Source organism: Asterias amurensis, chromosome 22 (genome assembly GCF_032118995.1).
Source record: "Asterias amurensis chromosome 22, ASM3211899v1".
Classification (NCBI taxonomy): domain Eukaryota; kingdom Metazoa; phylum Echinodermata; class Asteroidea; order Forcipulatida; family Asteriidae; genus Asterias; species Asterias amurensis.
Window position 1 is genome coordinate 4,324,869 of NC_092669.1, and position 20,211 is coordinate 4,345,079.

Here is a 20,211-nt window from a genome sequence, read left to right on the forward strand (position 1 = left end):
GCCTATTCTCTTGCAAATTCGATGACTAGTTGAGTCCAGATTTTCACATGTTTGTTATTTTATGCATAGGCCTATGTTGGGATACACCAAGTGAGAATACTTGGTCTTTGACGTCCAGCCGTCAATTTCACCAAACTCTTCCTACATGTAGAATTAACCTTAGCACTTAGGACGTAAATGCATCCGAAGACGTAGGATGCAAAACCCGTCATATTTGGGACGTCCCAAGTATAGCAGTGTCTTGCTCAGGGATACAGTTTTACTAAATGGTGGAGTACCGGTTACGTTTGAATGTGCATTTAATTTTTATTTAAGGCCTCTGAGATTCTGACGAATCAGAGTGTTCCGTCCACCTTTTAATATTAATAGACTAATTCGCCATAATTTTTATGGTGTGTACAAACCGTTGACAATGGTCCTAAAGTATGTGAACGTAGGCCAATATAAACGTACGCTAATTTGCAAGAGGGCGCTATTTCAGGCAATGATGTGTTTGCATATCACAGACACGGAACCAAGTCTAACCCAAAGTTAGACTTGGTTCAAAGTCTGTGATTGTGGTTTTTAGTCGGTCTAATAGCCGTTACATTATTGGTTGAAATAGCGCCCTCTTGTGGATAAACCTCCGTCAAGGCCTACGATGAGATTGCGACTGGATGGATAGCAAATCTGCTGCGGGGGAATTCTGCGTGGCTGATGGAAATAACCGCAATCTCAGACTTGAAATCAAGTGTTGCTTTCTTGTATCAAAGTTGCATTGTTTTAACAGCTTTTATTGTTTTATGGTGTTCATGCACTTTTTGCTTGTAAAGTTGTATAAATTTTTATGTATTTACTTTTTACGGGTGCATGTACTTTTTTTTAAACTGTTCACTTATATAGGAACACGTTGCCTTGGATCGGACGAGTTGGTCTATTAAAAGCGTTTGAAACCGTTTGTTATGAAATGCATATGGTTAGAAAGATGTTTTAAAAGTAGAATATAATGATCCACACAAGTATCACTCAAAATTGTACGGTTTTCTTTTTACTTTTACGTCGCGAACTATCACGGTCGGCCATTTATAAATGGCCGACCGTGTTATTGGACGAGGTAAAAAGAAAACCACGCAATTTCAAGGCATATTATTTTGTATAGATCATTGTGTTCAACTTTTACAACATCTTTCCAACCATATGAATTTTATAACAAACGGTTACAAAACGCTTTTAAAAGACCAACTCGACCGATCCAAGGCAACGTGTTCCTTTAATGTATGTCGTTTTCTTAATCTTTTGCAATTTTTACTGTCATGCGCCCTCGAACAGGCTGGTCCTGGAGAGAGCGCGATATAAGATCAATAAATTATTATTATTATTAATATTATTATTATTATTGTTGTTGTTGTCGTCGTCGTCGTCGTCGTCGTCGTCGTCGTCGTCGTCGTCGTCGTCGTCGTCGTCGTCGTCGTCGTTGTTAAGTAGGATTCGAAACTTTGAAAATTATTATTATTATTATTATTATTTTGCATTGTTTATTATTGTTATTATTATTATTAAGTAGGATTCGAAACTTTGAAAATTATTATTATTATTATTATTATTATTATTTTGCATTGTTTAAAGGCAGTGGACACTATTGGTAATTACTCAAAATAATTATCATCATAAAACCTTTCTTGATTACAAGTAATGGGGAGAGGTTGATAGTATAAACCATTGTATGAAACAGCTCCCTCTGAAGTGACGTTGTTTTCGAGAAATCAGTAATTTTTCACGAATTTGATTTCGAGACCTCAAGTTTAGAACTTGAGGTCTCGAAATCAAGCATCAGAAAGCACACATCTTCGTGTGACGGAGGGTGTTTTTTCTTTCATTATTAATTCGCAACTTCGACCACCGATTGAGCTCAAATTTTCACAGGTTTGTTATTTTATGCATATGTTGAGATACACCAACTGTGAAGACTAGTCTTTAACAATTACCAATAGTGTCCACTGTCTTTAATACTACATGTACGTGGTTACCCCAAAGCAAGAATAGAGCTCTTAATCATTTCGTTAAATGTTGGCAAGTCTCTAAAGATGGTTCTTGAAAGAAAATATCAAAAAAATTAACACACAAATTCTTGGCGACCTTAATTGACCTTGGTAACAATTATCCACCAACATTAAACCATCTGGACCAAATGTTGTGGGGACCCATCTCTTTCATGGTGTGGCAACATTTTGAAATTGGGGTATTGTGCCCATTTTGGTTGCCACTTAATACAGCAATGCATTTATATATGCATAAGTATATCATGTACAAGTTGCATTTCACGTGTTCATTTTTTTCTGTTGATGTCAAAATGTGGTATATGACAATTAAACCACATTTATCTACAAATAATGATTTAATCTGATCTTCAACACCATAATGGCAGATTAAATAGTTATTTTATAACATAAGTGAACGGTTGAATTGGTTCTTACCTATTTTTGAATGCAATTTCGGACATGTAAGTCTGACACTGTGAAACGTACGTACGACACAGATATTTTAAAGCCACTATACACTTTCGGTAAACAGTATTGTCCAAGTCCCACACTTCGTGTATCACAACTAATATATAAAATAACACACCTGTGAGAATTTAGGTTCAATCGGTCATCGGAGTCGGGAGAAAATAACGAGAAAACCCATTCTTGTTTCCGCGCGTTTTGCCGTGTCATGACATGTGTTTAAAATAAATCCGTATAATTCTCGCTAACGAGAATTTAAATGTTTTCTCAAAAAGTAAAGCATTTCATGGAACAATATTTCAAGAGAAGTCTTTCACCATTACCTTCTGTAAACCCTTTAAATTATTTATAAATCTGTGAACTTTATTTCTTCCCCTGTACCGAAAGGGTCCAATGGCCTTAAATGCCGTTTGTTAAAACTCAATTTAAAAATCAAAATGTCTTATCATGAAGTGTATGAACAGAAAATACATAAATAAGAAAATAATCCATAAATAAGAAAAAAATCCATAAATAAAAATCCGTAATAAGAAAAAAATACATTGAAGGTCAAACCATAGAGCTATATATATCACAAAGTTTGAACTACAAATTATTGACTTTCAAATAATTAAAGGGCGTTTCCGTGAAGTACATCGGACACCATGGTGTTTTGGACGAAGGTGGGTTCTATATCCAAACATGTGCACGGATGGATAATCTTTTGATAAAATAACTTTAGTGACTACCTTATATACCTCTATCCACAATAAACACTCCTTTTATGTATCACTGTAAAGTGTCTAAAATCTACGTAGAGACCGTGGAGCTGCCCTTCTACTTTATAAAATGTTATATTACTATTATATAGTGAAATAAAAAAATAAAAATAATGTTTTGTGTACCTCATCAGTTGATAGTGTGATTTCAAATAAAATATATAGAAACACATTATAGGATGGTTGCAGTCTACGGAGTTTTGGTCTCCAAGAGAAAATTCAGTTGTCGGCATTTCATTTCAGAGATGCTGAGTTGTATTTCCTTCTCCGTGGGACAAGCCAGTTCTTCAACGATGCCACAGATCCCTTGCGCGACCTGCGGAACTGTCTTCTCCTGCAAGCACTTTGCAGATGATATAATCATGCAAAAATCAATCGGGATCGTAACTACGCTTAGCACGACGCCGGCGATTGCAACGCCCTTCCCCGCCGCAGTCGCCGCCTTAAAAGCACTCTGCCCAACTCCCCCCGCTGCTTCCAAGGTCACTGAACTCACTTCCACCATATCAGCCACAAAGTTGACGACGTTGAGAATGTTTTTACCGCCTCCGATGACTCCGCTCGAGACTCGCAAAGTAGTGACCAGATTTCGATATGAGATGTCAACGACCTCTATAGCTTCTACCAAAAGTTTACAGGAGTTGTTGTCTTGCAGCAGAATCTGCTTGGCCTTCTTGGTGGTCAACCTTGAGGAGATCATCTTGGTCATGACTTCACCGATTGCAGCTAGCCCACCGACAGCACCGACTGTCACCCCCGCGGACAGTAGTCCGATGGAGGCCCCCAAAGTGAAGAACGAGGCAGCGAATCCAACGATCGCCAAACCAGATCCAAGTATCGCCGCTGCTCCTCCAGAAATCTAGACAGAAAGGGGATAATGATAATAATATTATTAATACTTGGTTCTTTTATTGTACTTTTTTCATCCTAAAGGGTGTATCAAAGTAACTACTTGGAGATAACAGGTGTGAGTTGTCAGATTGAAAGGATGTTACAGTAATGGTCAGGAAGGATCTCAGTCACCCCAAGCGAGAGCAAGTACTTGGGTCTCGGGTCATGACTCAATGTAATTAAGTCCACTGTTTGGAAAAGAAAATACATGGAGATAACAAGGTGTGAGTTGTCAGATGGAGAAGATGTTACAGTAATGGTCATGAAGGATCTCAATCACCCAAAGACAGAGTGTGTTACAGTGATGTACTTGTACTTGGGTCATTAAACTTAATGTAATTAAGTCCACTGTTTAGAAAATAAAATACATGGAGATAACAGGTGTGAGTTGTCAGATGGAGAAGATGTTACAGTAATGGTCATGAAGGATCTCAGTCACCCAAAGACAGAGTGTGTTACAGTGATGTACTTGTACTTGAGTCATTAAACTTAATCTAATTAAGTCCACTAGAAAATAAAATACATGGAGATAACAGGTGTGAGTTGTCAGATGGAGAAGATGTTACAGTAATGGTCATGAAGGATCTCAGTCAACCAAAGAGAGAGCGTTCATTGAAGTACTTGGGTCATGACTTAATGTAATTAAGTCCACTGTTTGGAAAAGAAACTACATGAAGATAACAGGTGTGAGGTGTCAGATGAAAAGGATGTGTCTTTTTAGCCTCTTTCTTTAATGGACCTCGTGATGTTCAGGAAGGATCTAGCAAATCACCCAAAGAGAGAGAGAGGACCCCGTTATACGAAGTGGCAGCTACAGCTACGGCAGCTACAGCTACGGCTGTGCAGCTAGGGGCTACGACTGTTGCTAAGTGTGTTGCCAAGGACGTCCTACATGTACAGCTACCGCAAGGCATGATGGTACGCAGAAATATAGCCATAGCCATAGCTCATAGCCGCTAATTTGGACAGGGCCTTACATGTGTATGGTGCGTTCGTTTAGCTTCCCTGTGTCAACCCCGCGGTGCTCACTCGGGTGATCCCCTGACAAGAGCTTATCGAACAATCAGTCACCCTCTTGTGGTGACGTCATCCTCTTGTGGTGACGTCATGCACCTGAGGCCAGCCCCAAGTGACCCACTCCACAAGCACGGTACTCGGGGCTCACCCGGGTGAGCCCTTGGAATGACATAAAAGCTATTCGAACGTACCGGGGCAGACCGGGGTTGACCCAAAGAAGCTAATCGAACGCACCCAATGTGAGAAATGTCTATTGTTGACAGTACCTTTGCAAATTGTGCATTGCGATGATGAGTGGTCAGCTCATTAGCAAGACTCTCCAATAGCTGGATCGTCTCTCGCCGGCTCCTTACATACTCCAGAGCCGCTTCCTCCAACAATGCATAGTGCTCAAACAGCCTCTTTTTCAACTCTTTCTCTATAGATCAATCAATCAATCAATCAATCAACATTTATTTCCATACAAACACAATATACAAATACAAACAATAGGATTTAACAAGACTGAAAACTGTATGGAGGCATGGCCCATTAAAGCAAAGCAAAGCTTGTAAGCTGAGATGCCTTTATAAAACAAAGGAAGGATAAATCATAATAATAATAGTAATGATAAAAAGCAAGATTTATAGACCATGTGACCTGTGACATCACATGTTTACAAAAGAGCCACAGAGCCTTTGCTTCCTGCAGGCACGATTTGTACACAGCCTAATGGAAGAAATCATAAATTACATTTTATGGAGATTGCACTGTCTAAAGCTTATCAACTTTTGATATGATGAAAGGGGGCACATCTCAAAACTTGTCCAGCTTTTACTTTCGTAACTCTTGGATTGGTGTGGAAATTATGACACAAAATGTAGACTTTCCCATAGGACCAGTGTAGTATCTTGCCTGCCAGAATACCCAAAGAATGTACAAGGTCAAACTTATTGTAAAGTTTACATGGTGTATACAGCGCCCCACATCAAACCAGCCACTGCGTGCTTTAATAGAGTATAGGATCAAAAACATCAGTACTAAACCAACAATATAGCAAACAGTTTTATAATGTTAAGAATACAAGTTAAAAAAGAACATTACAGAATTGATAAGTTGTCTAAGATCACAGATTTACATAAAACTTACGCGGTCTATAATGATGATGAAACATCCCTTGAAAAGTTTCTGTCTGAAACGTCAGATACTTGATGAGGAATAAATAAAACTAATTTCATGTTTGGGGTTTATCTCTCAGTTAACGTTTTGTTAATTTTCATTCATTTATCCAGTGTGCTAAACCACTCAGCCACAACACACCATGTCAAGGCCCAGGACACAAACCTACACTCTGCTGATCAGAAGCACCAGAGCTTGAGTCCAGCGCACATAACCGCAATGCTATAACGTCCGAAAATGTAAAGTCGAGAACTTTGCTGAATTCCACTTAAAATGTATAGTCAATAATTGACTATGCCCGTTATGAAAATAACGCAACTGTGATATGTTTAATGTACGACTATCGTTCCGTGTAACGGCGCGACCTTTCTTCGCAGACGACCTTCACCGTATAGTCAGAGTGTTGTTGATGAGAAGAATGTTTATTCGGTATATAAAAGAAATATTGGCTGCTTATAATCGGGGAACAGCTCAAATTCTAGGCCCTCGGTGATGTCAAAACCCATGGCTATGCCATGGTTTTGGCATCACCTTGGGCCTATAATTAAAACTATGCCCCTCATAGCAGTCAATATATTCCATACTGTGTTTTATCTGCAGAGTATGCACCGTTTTTCGTGCGTGACCTCTGTGTGAATATGTCAAAAGGGCTTCTGGAATTCGGTCATTTTCAGCCTTTTCTGAAAAGTCTCAACCAAAATAATGTACAAGTAAATTGAAACGAAGAGCATATCTGTCGTTATGTATAAAAAAAATCGGTGCAACTCAAATCTTAAAAAGAGAAATTTGTACGTAAAAAAGGCTTCAAAAACAGAGAAAACAAGTCACAAAAACACGGCAGATTTTCCCGTTATCAATGTTGGCAACAGAACCCAATTAGTATGTATGGAGAGATTATTTCATATTCTACCTGGAAATGTTTAAACCGAGACCGAATCGTACCTAGTCCAGTCAGGATACAGCGATTTCCACCGTTAATCCAAAACTCCCATTACGAAAAAAACACAACTATTAGACATTTTACATTAGACAATACTTTTCAGATAAGGCCGAAAAAGAATGAATTTCAGATGCCCTTTTGGACTACTTATATATTCAAACCGAGGTCACGCACTGCAGAATATGCCGGAGTTTGAGTTTTGCATCTCGTCACATTTCACTGCCTGTAGGTTGCTTCGAATGTAAAGTAACCCCCCACCCCCCCCCCCCCCCCCCCCTCCGGTAGTAGACTTTCTGTCCTCTCTAAACAGTGTATAATTTGGAATTGATATTTTACTGTCTAGCACGCTCTCATCACCTCAGGATTCTGTAATACCTATTATTATTTTTGCCTTCCAGATGTCAATCTCGGCTTGCTGTTCTTGAAATTTGTTCATTAAGCTGTTTGCATTATTTTGTGTAATAACAGTTAAAGAAATACTGCTGTGCTGTACATTTTGTTGACTCCTTTGCCAACTTTCTTTTTGGCGATCTCTTTTCCTGTAGACTGGTCATCGTGCTCTGTGCTGGGTGCTCTTTCATTTGTTGTGCTTTTATTATTTACAAATGCGTCATTATTACAGTACTTTGGTTTTGCAGCAAGTGTTCCTCCACTAGTTGGTCCTAGCACCTGTGGATGGGGTGCTGCCTTCGGCTCCACGGTGGTAACGTGGTGGATTGTGTCTTCTTTCCTTGACTATTCTATTACCTCTAATTAGTAGACCCTCTTCTCCTTCTGCTCGTCTACCTCTCAGCTCTTCTCTCAGCTTCCGGTTTGCCTCCATTTCCTTGGGTGTTAAAGGCTCTGGACTCTAATGGTAACTGTCAAAGACCAGTCCTCTCACTTTGTGTATCTCAACATATGCATAAAATAACAAACCTGTGAAAATTTGAGCTCGATTGGTCTTCGGAGTTGCGAGATAACTATGAGAAGAAGAAAAAAAAACCTTATCACACAAAGTTGTGTGCTTTCAGATGCTTGATTTCGAGACCTCAAAATTCTAAACTTGAGGTCTTCAAATCAAATTCGTGGAAAATTACTTCTTCCTCGAAAACTATGTCACTTCAGCGGGAGCCGTTTCTCACAATGTTTTATACTATCAACCTTTCCCCATTACTCATTACCAAGTGAGGTTTTCCGCTGATAATTATTTTGAGTAATGACCGACAGTGTCCACTGCCTTTAAGTCAGGAGTTATGAACACCATGGCAAAACTCTTATGACCCTCGAGTTGTTTGGCTTTCATAAGTTTAGTACGCTGGACTGTTTGCTTGTCCTGAAAATCACGTGGAAATTTGGTAGGCATTTCTGTTGTTATCAAGGGAGAAATACCATAAGCAAATGTTTGTGCTTAGCAGCGCTATGAAATTGGCCCCAGGCCTATTCCAGTTTTTGAATTACAAAAATAAGATTACCATCCATTATACACTTGGGTCACATGTAGGCCTACGTGTCACTGGTATCCTGCTTTTGTTGCTAAGCATGGATGAAGAAATTAGATTTTTTTTCTTCCATGAGCTTAGCAACACATTTAGTATAATTTTTTTTTTAAGTATTCAAACGGAAATTATTATGAAATTATAAGGGTGATTTGGATGTAACCACCATGACTGTTACACCCGATTTTTCAAGTTGTTTTCATCACTCAAATACATAAGAGTGCAAATTCATTGTGCACTACCTTAAAGGAACAACATGTTATTAACTGTTTTTAAAACCATTGGACACTTTCGGAACATAATTTTTTTTTTAAAGTTCACAGATTTACAAATAACTTACAGGGTTTACAGAAGGTAATGGTGAAATACTTCTCTTGAAATAATATTCCATTAAATGCTTCACCTTTTGAGAAAACATTAAAACATTATCAATTCTCGATATCGAGAATTACGGATTTATTTTAAACACATGTCATGACACGGCGAAACGTGCGGAAACAAGGGTGGGTTTTCCCGTTATTTTCTCCTGACTCCGATGACAAATTGAGCCTAAATTTTTACAGGTTTGTTATTTTATAAATAAGTTGGACAATACTGTTTACCGAAAGTTTCCAATGGCTTTAAAGGATTTGGGTATTTTTTGAAACACAAAACAAAATGTCCACAGATTTACATTAAACAAAAAGGATTTTGATGTATACTCTAAAACTTTATTTTTTTCACACTCGTAACATATTTCGAGAAACACATTATTACACATAGCAAATTTAAAATAATATGATGGTGGGATGAACGTACACACAAAAACGATTATATTCATTTGGCTTGCGGTAACACCATGTGTTAGCTAAGCACAAGTATGCTTACCAGAATAAGGTTACCAGTCAAAACTCCATGTCATGTAAACAGTTTGTTACTGGTACCCTTCTTATTGCTGCTAAGCAGTAAATTGTTTAGAAATATTTTCTGCTTAATAGTAAGCAAAATTAAAGGTCTCCAAAGGGAACATAGTCTTGGTTCAAGACTCTCCTGGATTTGTAAAAAGAGAGCGCGCTATCACCCCCAACGCGCTATCAACCACGAACCGCTATCACCCGAGAACCGCTATCACCCGAGAACCGCTATCACAGGAGAGTCTCGGTACATTCGTTCAATCTCCCCGAAAATCGGGGGGAAACATAATGCGCGTGCGTAGGTTTCCCGCAGAGCCCGCCCCTTTTTTTTGGGGGGGAGATTTAACGAATATGCCAAGACTCTCCTGTGATAGCGGTTCTCGGGTGATAGTGGTTCGTGGTTGATAGGGTGTTGGGGGTGATAGCGTGCCCTGTTGTGACAAATCCAGGAGAGTCTTGAACCAAGACTAAAGGGACAGTGAGTGTAAAGTCTATGGGAGGTTAAAGACACTGGACACTATTGGTAATTGTCAAAGACTAGCCTTCACAGTTATGCTGATAACTTTTTTGAGTAATTACCAATAGTGTCCACTGCCTTTAAAGGCACTGGACACTATTGGTTAACTACTCAAAATAATTGTTAGCACAAAACGTCACTTGGTAACGAGAAATGGGGAGAGGTTGATAGTATAAAACAATGTGAGAAACAGCTCCCCTTGAAGTAACATTGTTTTTGAGACAGAAGTAATTTTTCACGAATTTGATTTCGAGACCTCAGATTTAGAATTTGAGGTCTCGAAATCAAGCATATGAAAGCACACAACTTTTTGTTACAAGGTTTTTTTTTTCTTTCATTATTTTCTCACAACTATGACGACCAATGGAGCTCAAATTTTCACAGGTTTGTTATTTTATGCATATGTTGAGATACACTAAGTGAGAAGACCTCAAATTCTACACTTGAGGTCTCGAAATAAAATTTGTGGAAAATTACCTCTTTCTCGAAAACTACCTCACTTCAGAGGGAGCCGTTTCTCACAATGTTTTATACTATCAACCTCTCGCCATACTCGTTACCAAATGAGGTTTTATGCTGATAATTATTTTGGGTCCACTGCCTTTAAATTAGAGACTAAGAATGAATTTTGTCTCCATCCTGTCAAAGCCAATACCTTCTTTTAAAGGCAATGGACACTATTGGTAATTGTCAAAGACCAGTCTTCTCACTTGGTGTATCCCAACATTTGCATAAAATAACAAACCTGTGACAATTTCAACTCAATTCGTCAAAGATGAGATCAACGAGTTGTGTGCTTTCAGATGCCTTGAATTTGAGACCTCAGCTGAGGTCTTGCATTAAATGCAAATATTTTAGTGAGAAATTACTTCTTTCTCATCAGAGGAAGCCATTTCTCACAATGTTTTTATACTATCAACACCTCTCCATTGTTTGTTACCAAGTTTTTATGCTGACAATTATTTTTAATTCATAAACACCTCAGACAGTTTCGCTATTCCTATTGGTGGAGAGCGCGTCACGTGGGTGTGTATAAACCTTTGTTTATTACCAGTAAAAAGTGTTAAAAAAAGGGGCATGACACGCGAGCTTGCACCTGTTATTATAAGAGTTTCTTCATTCCTATTGGTCGAGAGCTGAAAACGGCTGAAACAAATGTGCCACATCACGCCATACGCGCGACGCGCACAGCATTCCCTTATAAGAAGTTGTTTACCCGAGGGCGGCGGAGGGCTTTACCATTTCAAAGCTGGAGGGGTGTTATGTTGAAAAAAATCATTAAACAGTTATAATTTTTGCATTTATTTTACTTTTTGACCAAAAAGTGTTGATGTTTTTGACTGAAGAGGTATTTATGAAGAACCAGGCCTCGTTGGGATTAAACCACTAGTTGAAAACCTCTTCACCACACATTGATTCCCTTAGTAATTACCAATAGTGTCCAGTGTATTGAAAACCACCATAACAAAATGTGATTGAAAAAAATTAGTTAATGGCCTGACGTTTCGACCCTAACAGAGTCTTCCTGGGAGGCTCAAAATGCAATTGTCCTACAACTTGATTTTACTTATCAGATCCCCAAGCTCTTTAATTGAAGGCAAGTAGAAATCCGGGACGCGCTTTTGGTCTTCGACCGAGTTGCTCGCTTGGTTGTGTCTTACTTCCTCCAGGGTTGAGATGCCGGACAAGACAAAGAGCGTCTTCATCCCGCAATTCCTTCCTAGAAGGATATCCGTTCCGAGGGAGTCACCCACGATGAGAGTACGATCGGCGACCACTCCTTTATGTCTGATGGAGGAGTATTAAAGGTGATATTAATAGATATCCCAAAAATATTTTTTAGACATATATGGTAATAAACCTAAAGGGCAACTGACTGGGCAAGTTTTTAAATGAAACAGTCTTTACAGGTGTAGGCTTGGGTATCACCCTGGATGATACCCGAGCCTAAACATTTCGTTTTTCTACTTGTACGAGTGTGCATATTATTATACTAATTTAGCTGGCCTTGGTCTCGGACTAGGGTGCGTTCGTATAGCTTCCCTGGGTCGACCCCGGTCTGCACCGGTACGTTCGAAAAGCTTTGACGGGGCTCACCCGGGTCAGCCCCCAGTGCCCTGCTTGTGGAGTGGGTCACTTGACCTGAGGTACATGCCATCACCACGAGAGGGCGTGTGTGATCGTTTGATTAGCTCTACTAAGGGGCTCACCCTTAGTGAGCACTGCGGGGTAGACCCAGGGAAGCTTATCGAACGCACCCACTGTGGCCTTGGCCATGGTCACAGACTCGAGTGCTGTCACTCGGTCTTGGTCTTGGCCTCGCAGACCCATGACGCGAACTCTGCCTTGTCCTTGAAGGTCATGGACCCCGACTACTGATGGACTGTCCATTAGAAACCAGGGCCCAATTTCATAGAACTGCTAAGCACAAAAATTTGCTAAGCATGAAATTCCATCCCAGATAAAAACAGGATTACCAACCACATTTCCATTTGTTGCATAGTGCTTGTTACTGGTATTCAGCTTTTGTTTGCTTATTCTGAAAATCACATGGCAATTTGGTTGGTAAACCTGTTTTTATCAAGGAAGAAATTTCATGCTAAGCAAATTGTTGCGCTTAGCAGCTCTATGAAATTGGGCCCAGTACTCTACATACCTTTGCTGGATACATTCAAAGAGATATTTGTTGGGTTTCCCGACTAGAATGGGGTCTCTAAGAGCGGCCGTCTTCACTGCGTTGATTATACATCCGGTGCCTGCAAATACAAAGGGAGTACGAGTACAAAATTATTACGCAAAAGAACCTGGGCCCAATTTCATGGCTCTGATTACCCCTGAATTCTGCGCTTACGATCACGGTTCCCCGCTTACATGCAAGCGCCAAATTTCTGCGCTAGCCCTGTTAGCGTAGAATGACTATTAATAATAGTCATTCTACTTAATAGCGCGTGTTTACGTGGCGCGTGTTTACATAGCGCGTGTTTACGTGGAGTAAACACGCGCAGAAGCCGAAATTCGCCGCTAACACGTGAAATACGTTTGCCATATGCACAGAATTCCATTATATGCAAGCCATTATATGCATAAGCCTTGTTACATAGGCTCGTTTCAGAGCGAACACTTCCTCCAAAAATATCTTACACACAGTTGTACCCGCAATTCTGCTATTTAGTATTTAAAGTTACTTCTTATTTTTCACACCCCTGGCTTCAAGTGTTTGACTAGACTTGTGGACAAGTCGTTATATGTTTGTCGCAGTGATAGCATTCCGACTCTCTCTGCGAGACTACTGCTCTAACGACTACGGTCCCATTAAATGGAGAGTAGAAGTAGGGCAACCAGCAGTTCGCGCAGTGATCTCGCAAGAGCACCGCCACAACTCGACTATCTCACCGCGTGGGACCATTAACGACTTGTCCACAAGTCTAGTGTTTGACTAGGTAAAGTAACTGATCAACATGGCATCTTGTTTGACAAACGGATTGTTTTTCTGGGTTTACCTGGTAGAACGATACCTATATCAGCATGCGGAGGGAAACGACAGTCTGCGTTGGTTCCGATGAACGGAACGTTGGGTTTATTCAAGTAGCTCACTGCCCTCAATATCTTCATGTAGGTGAACTCACGATCGAAACCGACGCAGACAGCGTTCACCTTTTTTGATGAAGAAAAAAGCGAGAGAGAGAGAGAAAAAAAAAAGCATGTTTGATTGCGATGAAATTGTTATGGTCTTACCAGGTTTGACAATGTTTGTCCCTGGGTAATGATTGCGGCCGTCCATTTCCGTGGCGATGAATGGAAAGGAAGGATTGCTAAGGTAACTTGCCGCCTTGAAGATTTTGACAAAGCTGATGTGAATGTCGTGACTGACTACGACTGCTTTTACCTACGGTGGGAAGAAGTAAAGAGTAAAAAACCAATACAGCACAACAGAGTCTCAACATGTGGAAGTGTCGTGGCCGAGCGGTTAAGACAAATGAATTCAAACTCTGGTGTTTCTGATCAGCAGAGTGTGGGTTCGAATCCCCAGCCGTGACACCTGTGCCCTTAAGCAAGACACTTAACCATGATGCTTTGTCCTTCGAATGGGACGTAAAGCCGTTGGTCCCATATGTTGTGTAATGCAGGTAAAAGAACTCAGAGCACTTTTCGAAAAGAGAAGGGGTTCGCCCCGGTGTTCCTGGCTGTGGCTGCTGTATGCGCCATAGCACTTGTAAACCTTATAAGGTGCTAAATAGTTGGGTCTCAAAATTCATCACTGCAATTACTTATCTTTCTGAAAGTTTGTATATACTCAGCGCCTTGAGTACCTTGTTTGGTAGATACGTGCGTTATATAAGACTTCGATATTATTATCTGTGTCCCTTAGCAGTGGTCTGCTGGCTGAATGCCAGTTAAAACACCACAGGACCAGGCATAATAAATGAAATGAAATAGAATAAATTCTCTCCCAGAACACAGCTCTGGGCGTAGCCGCAGCTGCTAGTTTGGCCAAGGCCTTGGAGGGAACAATGAACACCAGGCAAAGAGCTTAAAGGGGCTGTACTGTCACGATCAAAATTTTTGAAGTCTAGATGCTCTGTGGTGCATTCTAAGCTTCCTTGGAACACCTGCTTGAATTACTATTTGTTGCACAATTTCAGTGTTTTTAGGATAGAAAAAAAAATCTCAAATATTGCATTTAATTCAGCTGGGAAACCCTTGTTCAGAATAAGTATAACATTGAAAATAAAACACAAAATCATTGCCAAATTTACTCTGTGTTTAAAATAATCTGCCATTTCCAGTGGCAGACTTCTTTTTGCGTGTAAAGGGAAAAGTGAAATCATACATTGTACTTGTTGTAGCCTTGGGTAAACAGACCTGGAGATTATGGTGTCATAACGCATCACAGTAAGTACCTATCACTTTTCTAGCCGCGGCCACAAATTTTTCATAGCAGTTAGCACTGATGCAAATGAATCTCAAGTCCAATTTCATACCTGCCAACATTCGAAACCCAGAAATAGGGACAAGCCTGGCCGGGGTCCAGGGGGTCACCAAGGCGGGGTACTGTGAATGAGTGTTTTCTTCCAGGGGGCTCTGCATTGCAGGGGACAGTGCCCCCTGGAAGCTAACAGAACTACACAGCTTCCAGAGTCATTTGGGGGCTAAACATTAACATAAAGTAAATTAACTTTGAATGTGGAACTACTCCATAAAAACAATACATTAGTTCATTATTATTTGATAACACAGCTTTTCACCACCTTTCTATTGGTGTAGACCTTTGTATGTGGATTGTTTTGCTTGTTTTAGGAGGGCTGGACTGTATTTTGTGTCGAAGCAAGTTTCCCTCTTTGCCAGCATTGCTTGCTTGTGAGTGATCAAGCTGCTCAATGTAGATGTACTCATACTGGCTCGTTCCTTTGTCTTGTTCTTGCCAACGACTGAGAACACTCGTTCACAATCAACTTACGGTTTTAACAAAATGGCAACCGCAACACCCTTCGTACCACGACGTCGTCGACGAAGCAAATACATGTGCATAACGTATTATGTATGTACACACGCACACACTCACGCACCGCATGTATTGGCTTGACACAATAAACTTGGTACAAGTCCTCTCCACGAATCTCTCTACGCGTACAATGTTGTTGCACAGACTAAACGGACACTTTTTGAGGGAGCGCATGTTTCAACAAGTCTATGATACAACTAAACTCTTCATCAGTCGTTTACAACGTTTGTTTTTATTGATATACACACACACACGCACACACCACATGCTTGACAAATGATTTAATAAACTTGATACAAGTCCTCCACACGAATCTCCCTCTACACGTGCGTACTTGTTCACTCACACGGCTACTTTGGGATGAAATGCACGTTCGCTCAGCAAGTCTAAAATACATCTAGTCTTGTTCTCAGCCGTTCATCATCAATTTTCTTACTTTTTAATAATAAAATTGTGAAATCTGAGAAACCGGGACAGTCCCGATTTTAGGCGTCTTTGAAACTCAGAAACCGGGACTGTCCCGGGAAAATCGGGACAGTTGGCAGGTATACAATTTGAAAAGCACAAAAACACCGGACTTGTCCGATTGTCAAGGTTACTGGCTCGAGGCTCCCAAAGGCCTGGGGGTCAAGGTTCGCAACAGAAAAGAGTCAAGGGTCAAGGGTCAAGGTTGGCAGAAAAGTTTTATTTACCTCAGGATCCAGCGGTATCTGCAGCCAATCTTGCTGAGTCCCCACAACCGGGTCAGGCTGCATCAATGAAAAGTAAAAAACAGTAAAAAATTGTAAATACTACTTATATAGGATTATGAGGCATTGCATGGTGAGGTATCAATATATATTTGGTTTGCGGTAAAACTATCTACTTGCCAGATAGACTTTGTTCTTAGAGAACTGTCTTGCTTTATTCTACTACCGTGGTGTAGATGTTGGGGGTTCGGGAGACTTCTCAGTTCTGAAAAGAACTGTCAGCCTGCTTTTTTAACTGCTTCCTATACCATCCGCCGGGGTAGTAGTTAAAAAAGCAGTAGTTCTTTTCAGAACTGAGAAGTCTCCCGAACCCCAAACATCTACTCCGCGGTAGTAGAATAAAGCAAGACAGTTCTCTAATAACAAACTCTACCAGGCAAGTAGATACACACATGGTGTTACCGCAAACCAAATATAAAGCAAGACAGTTCTCCAAGAAGAAACTCTACCTGGCAAGTAGATACGCACATGGTGTTACCGCAAACCAAATACTACTGCCTCAAAAAAAGATTTGTGCAAGTGGTATAGATGTCTTGTCCTGTGAAGTCTGCGTTATTATAGACAGGCTTCCTTGATGTACATGTAGTGAGTAAATGTATATAACTTGCCATGTTAAATCAGTGGCGTGTCGTGGCTGAGCGGATAAGAACACTGAACTCAAGCTCAGGGCCCACGTTCATAGAGCTGCTTAAGCAAAAAAAATTTGCTTAAGCAAAAAAATCCTTGCCTAGTAAAATCAGATTACCAACAAAGACTCCACTCAATTGTTATGCTAAGTAAACAACAGCTAAATACCAGTCACAACAGCAATGTATATGGCATGACATTTTTGCCAGTAACATGTGAAAAATAAGCGAGCTATTTTCGTGCTTAAGCAAAATTTTTGCTTAAGCAGCTCTATGAAATCGGCCCCTGGTGATTGTGATCAGCAGAGTGTTGGTTCGAGTCCCGGTCGTAATACTTGTGTGCCCGAGCAAGACACTTAACTATAATTGTTTCTCTCCACCCAGGAGAGGGCAGATATGGTCGTTGTGATTAATTTAGTATCGCATGTTTGTAGCACAGGCTGTATACTCCTGAGGGAGCTGAGATGGTTTAAGAAATGAATCAAATGGCCTAGTGACCAGGGGAAACGATGTTGAAATAGTTTGAGAAACTCTGAGTGTGAAAAGCGCAGTATAAAAACTGATTATAATTAAGGGAATCAATGTGTGGTGAAGAGGTTTTCACCTAGTGGTTTAAACCCAATGAGGCCTGGTTCTTGATAATTTAACCGAGACGAAGACGAGGTAAATTACCAAGAACCAGGCCTCGGCGAGTTTAAACCACTAGTTGAAAACCGATTCAACACACTTTGATTCCCATTCATAAATATCTTTTCGGTAAAAACACATTTTTGGTCAAAAAGTAAAATAAATGCAAAAATTATAATTGTTCAATGATTTCTTTCAACACAACACCCCTCCAGATGAAATGGTAAGGCCCTCGGGTAAACAACTCCTTATAAGCGAATGCTGCGTGCGTCACGCATATCGCATGATGTGGCACAACTGTCCCGGCCGTTGCTCTAGACCAATAGGAATGAAGAAACTGTCTTATAAGCACAGGTGCAAGCTAGCGTGTCACGCCCATGTTTCAACACTTTTTACTGGTCATAAACAAAGGTTTATACACACCGACGTGACGCGCTCTCCACCAACTGTCTGAGGTATTTACAAATATTATATTACCCCTGGTCCAGTGTAGCTAATGTTGTGAAGTTTGAGCTCTTCCTCAAGGCCCGACTCTCCGATAAGGTACACCTTACCCTCGAACTTCAACGTCTCCTTCAAGTAGTGAGCCGCTGCGTAGGCTGTGCAGAATATATCATTCTGAAACAAAAAAAGGGAATAATTTTAAGAAAAATAAAGCTTTAAAGGCAGTGGACACTATTGGTAATTGTCAAAGACAAGTCGTCTCACTTGGTGTATCTCAACATATGCATAAAATAACAAACCTGTAAAGTTTTGAGCTAAAAGCAAATTACTTCCTTAAACTCATAGGGGCGGTAATAAACACTTGAAATTTTCAAATAAACGAAAATACTAATGCGACCCAGTGTTCTACATGTAGCAGAGATATCCTGAACTTCAAAAGAGATGTAAAGATATATAATCCTACAATGTACCACTGAAACTTTGCCGAGACCAAAGTCGGTGAACCTCTTTGCATACTGTATTCGTGACTTTGTGCTGTTGTTGGTGATGAAAATTACATGCTTTCCCTGGGGACAAAAAAAGCAATGCATTAATTATAAAAATTTGAGTCTTGGAATGTTAAGAATTAATTCAATTCAATTCAATTCAATTCAGTAACATTTATTTCAATGCTGCAATTCATTACAAAAAAGCACATTAAGTTGAAATTACCCAAGTAACACAGTAACATGAGATAATAAATATATTTGGTGCACAATGAATCAATAATAATCGGCAGAATGACAACATTTAGGAGTAAGGTGAAGCAGAACGCTTTTGTACCATAACCTATGGACAAACAAACATAAAACCACGGAACCGTGACAGGACAAAGGACAAAGGAAGCGGACAAGACAATATGAGACAAGGCCAACACAACTTACAAGTTGTCCAGAATTAATTCAAAACCTAAAACAGTGTTCTCGACTAGACTTCCTTTCAACAAGGTCGAACCCCCCCTCTGCTTTTTGACAGAAACTACGAAACAGTTTGCCTATTTTTAGTGGTTTTTTGTGTGATAACAAGTCTTTTTAGTAGGTGCATGATTTTGAATGGCCAAACAGTTTGTTAATAACAATATTTAAAAACTCTCACCAAGTCTCTCAGTTTCTTTAATGTTTCTTGTGCTCCTGGGATTGCAGACTTGGCCGTCCAAATCACACCTGGTAGTGGTACAAAAACATACAAAAGCAATTAAGACATAATATAATAAGTTTACCAAAACAGAATCAGAACAGAACAGAACAGAACAGTCACTCAGATATGCGCTCAGAGTCAGACATGGTCCATCATCATGATCACATATCAATAATTTATTGCTATCGCCAATAAGACGTCAATTTGGATAACTTTCCGTAAGGCGCGACCTCAGTCTCTTCTGGAGGCGGGCTGGGGGAAGAGGCAAGTATGTGTTTTGCTGCGGAGGGGGCGTGAACCCTCAAAAAAGTGAACCTTTTTAATTTTAAATCATCGAGGGTAAATTTTCTGTATAATGGCGCAGCCACTTTTCATTCGAATGAAATAATATATCTAAAGTAATTTACCTCCAATCCAATGAGTGAGTAAAATGACTGCCTGAGTGAAAAATTGGTGGCGCCATCATACAGACAATAATCCAAATACTTTTTAATAGACATATCTTGTTGGCGATAGCAATAAATGGAAAAGTTTCTGAATGGCGCCCCCACTTTTTTCATTTAATATGAAATAATAGTATCTAATTTACATAATGTCAATGAGATATCCCCTTTTCTTTGAAAAAATGGGTGAAAAGGTGGTGGGAGGGTAGGGTAGGACCATGGGATTGCTCCATGGTAGGACCATAGGACTAGGAGAGATGAGAGCGGAAATTTGTTTCCGAAAACTTTCCTCAACTCAACCAAACTGAACAATAACAATAACATGCTCAGGCTCAGTTCCCAATTATTTGTTGGAAAATTGTGTATTTATAAAAATACAGGTGGACCCACACCCTCTTCCTGCAATCCTCACCATCGCAATCAAATAAAACTGTGTCAAATGAATCGAAAAACTCTTGAGCCCGATCATCTGTCAGCTCCGTGCAGGCTGCCATCTTGTCATGTTTTG

At 40.0% G+C, this 20,211-nt stretch overlaps 2 protein-coding genes across 3 annotated transcripts; both read right to left on the reverse strand.

The window, feature by feature from the left end:
- Nucleotides 1-3,431: 3,431 nt before the first annotated feature.
- On the reverse strand, nt 3,432-8,070 carry LOC139954053 (uncharacterized). The gene is made up of 3 exons (XM_071953715.1): nt 7,995-8,070; nt 5,416-5,567; nt 3,432-4,100 (listed from the first exon to the last, which is right to left on the reverse strand). Exons 1-3 carry the CDS (start codon nt 8,068-8,070, stop codon nt 3,432-3,434), a joined length of 897 nt encoding a protein of 298 aa, XP_071809816.1.
- Nucleotides 8,071-9,110: 1,040 nt separating this feature from the next.
- Nucleotides 9,111-20,211, reverse strand: LOC139953920 (glycerol-3-phosphate phosphatase-like). Of its 2 annotated transcripts, none has more exons than XM_071953526.1 (8): nt 20,116-20,211; nt 19,219-19,286; nt 18,555-18,650; nt 18,118-18,258; nt 16,331-16,387; nt 13,636-13,789; nt 12,792-12,891; nt 9,111-11,923 (listed from the first exon to the last, which is right to left on the reverse strand). In XM_071953526.1, exons 1-8 carry the CDS (start codon nt 20,195-20,197, stop codon nt 11,686-11,688), a joined length of 936 nt encoding a protein of 311 aa, XP_071809627.1. In that variant the 5' UTR covers nt 20,198-20,211; the 3' UTR covers nt 9,111-11,685. The 2 variants fall into 2 exon arrangements, with proteins under 2 accessions (XP_071809627.1, XP_071809628.1); XM_071953527.1 differs by lacking the exon at nt 13,636-13,789 and adding an exon at nt 13,871-14,021 and having other exon boundaries at nt 9,113-11,923.

Bases quoted from the DNA above. Each gene is read 5' to 3' on its own strand.
- LOC139954053 (XM_071953715.1), bottom strand. From the start codon at position 8,070: ATGGAGGCAAACCGGAAGCTGAGAGAAGAGCTGAGAGGTAGACGAGCA. The intron at 5,568-7,994 runs GTAATAGAATAG...ATTGATCTATAG, and splicing joins AGAGGGTCTACTAATTAGAG to AGAAAGAGTTGAAAAAGAGG. The intron at 4,101-5,415 runs GTACTGTCAACA...CTTTCTGTCTAG, and splicing joins GCAATGCACAATTTGCAAAG to ATTTCTGGAGGAGCAGCGGC.
- LOC139953920 (XM_071953526.1), bottom strand. From the start codon at position 20,197: ATGGCAGCCTGCACGGAGCTGACAGATGATCGGGCTCAAGAGTTTTTC. The intron at 18,651-19,218 runs GTGAGAGTTTTT...TTTTGTCCCCAG, and splicing joins TAAAGAAACTGAGAGACTTG to GGAAAGCATGTAATTTTCAT. The intron at 13,790-16,330 runs GTAAATAAAACT...TCATCAAAAAAG, and splicing joins AGATACCGCTGGATCCTGAG to GTGAACGCTGTCTGCGTCGG.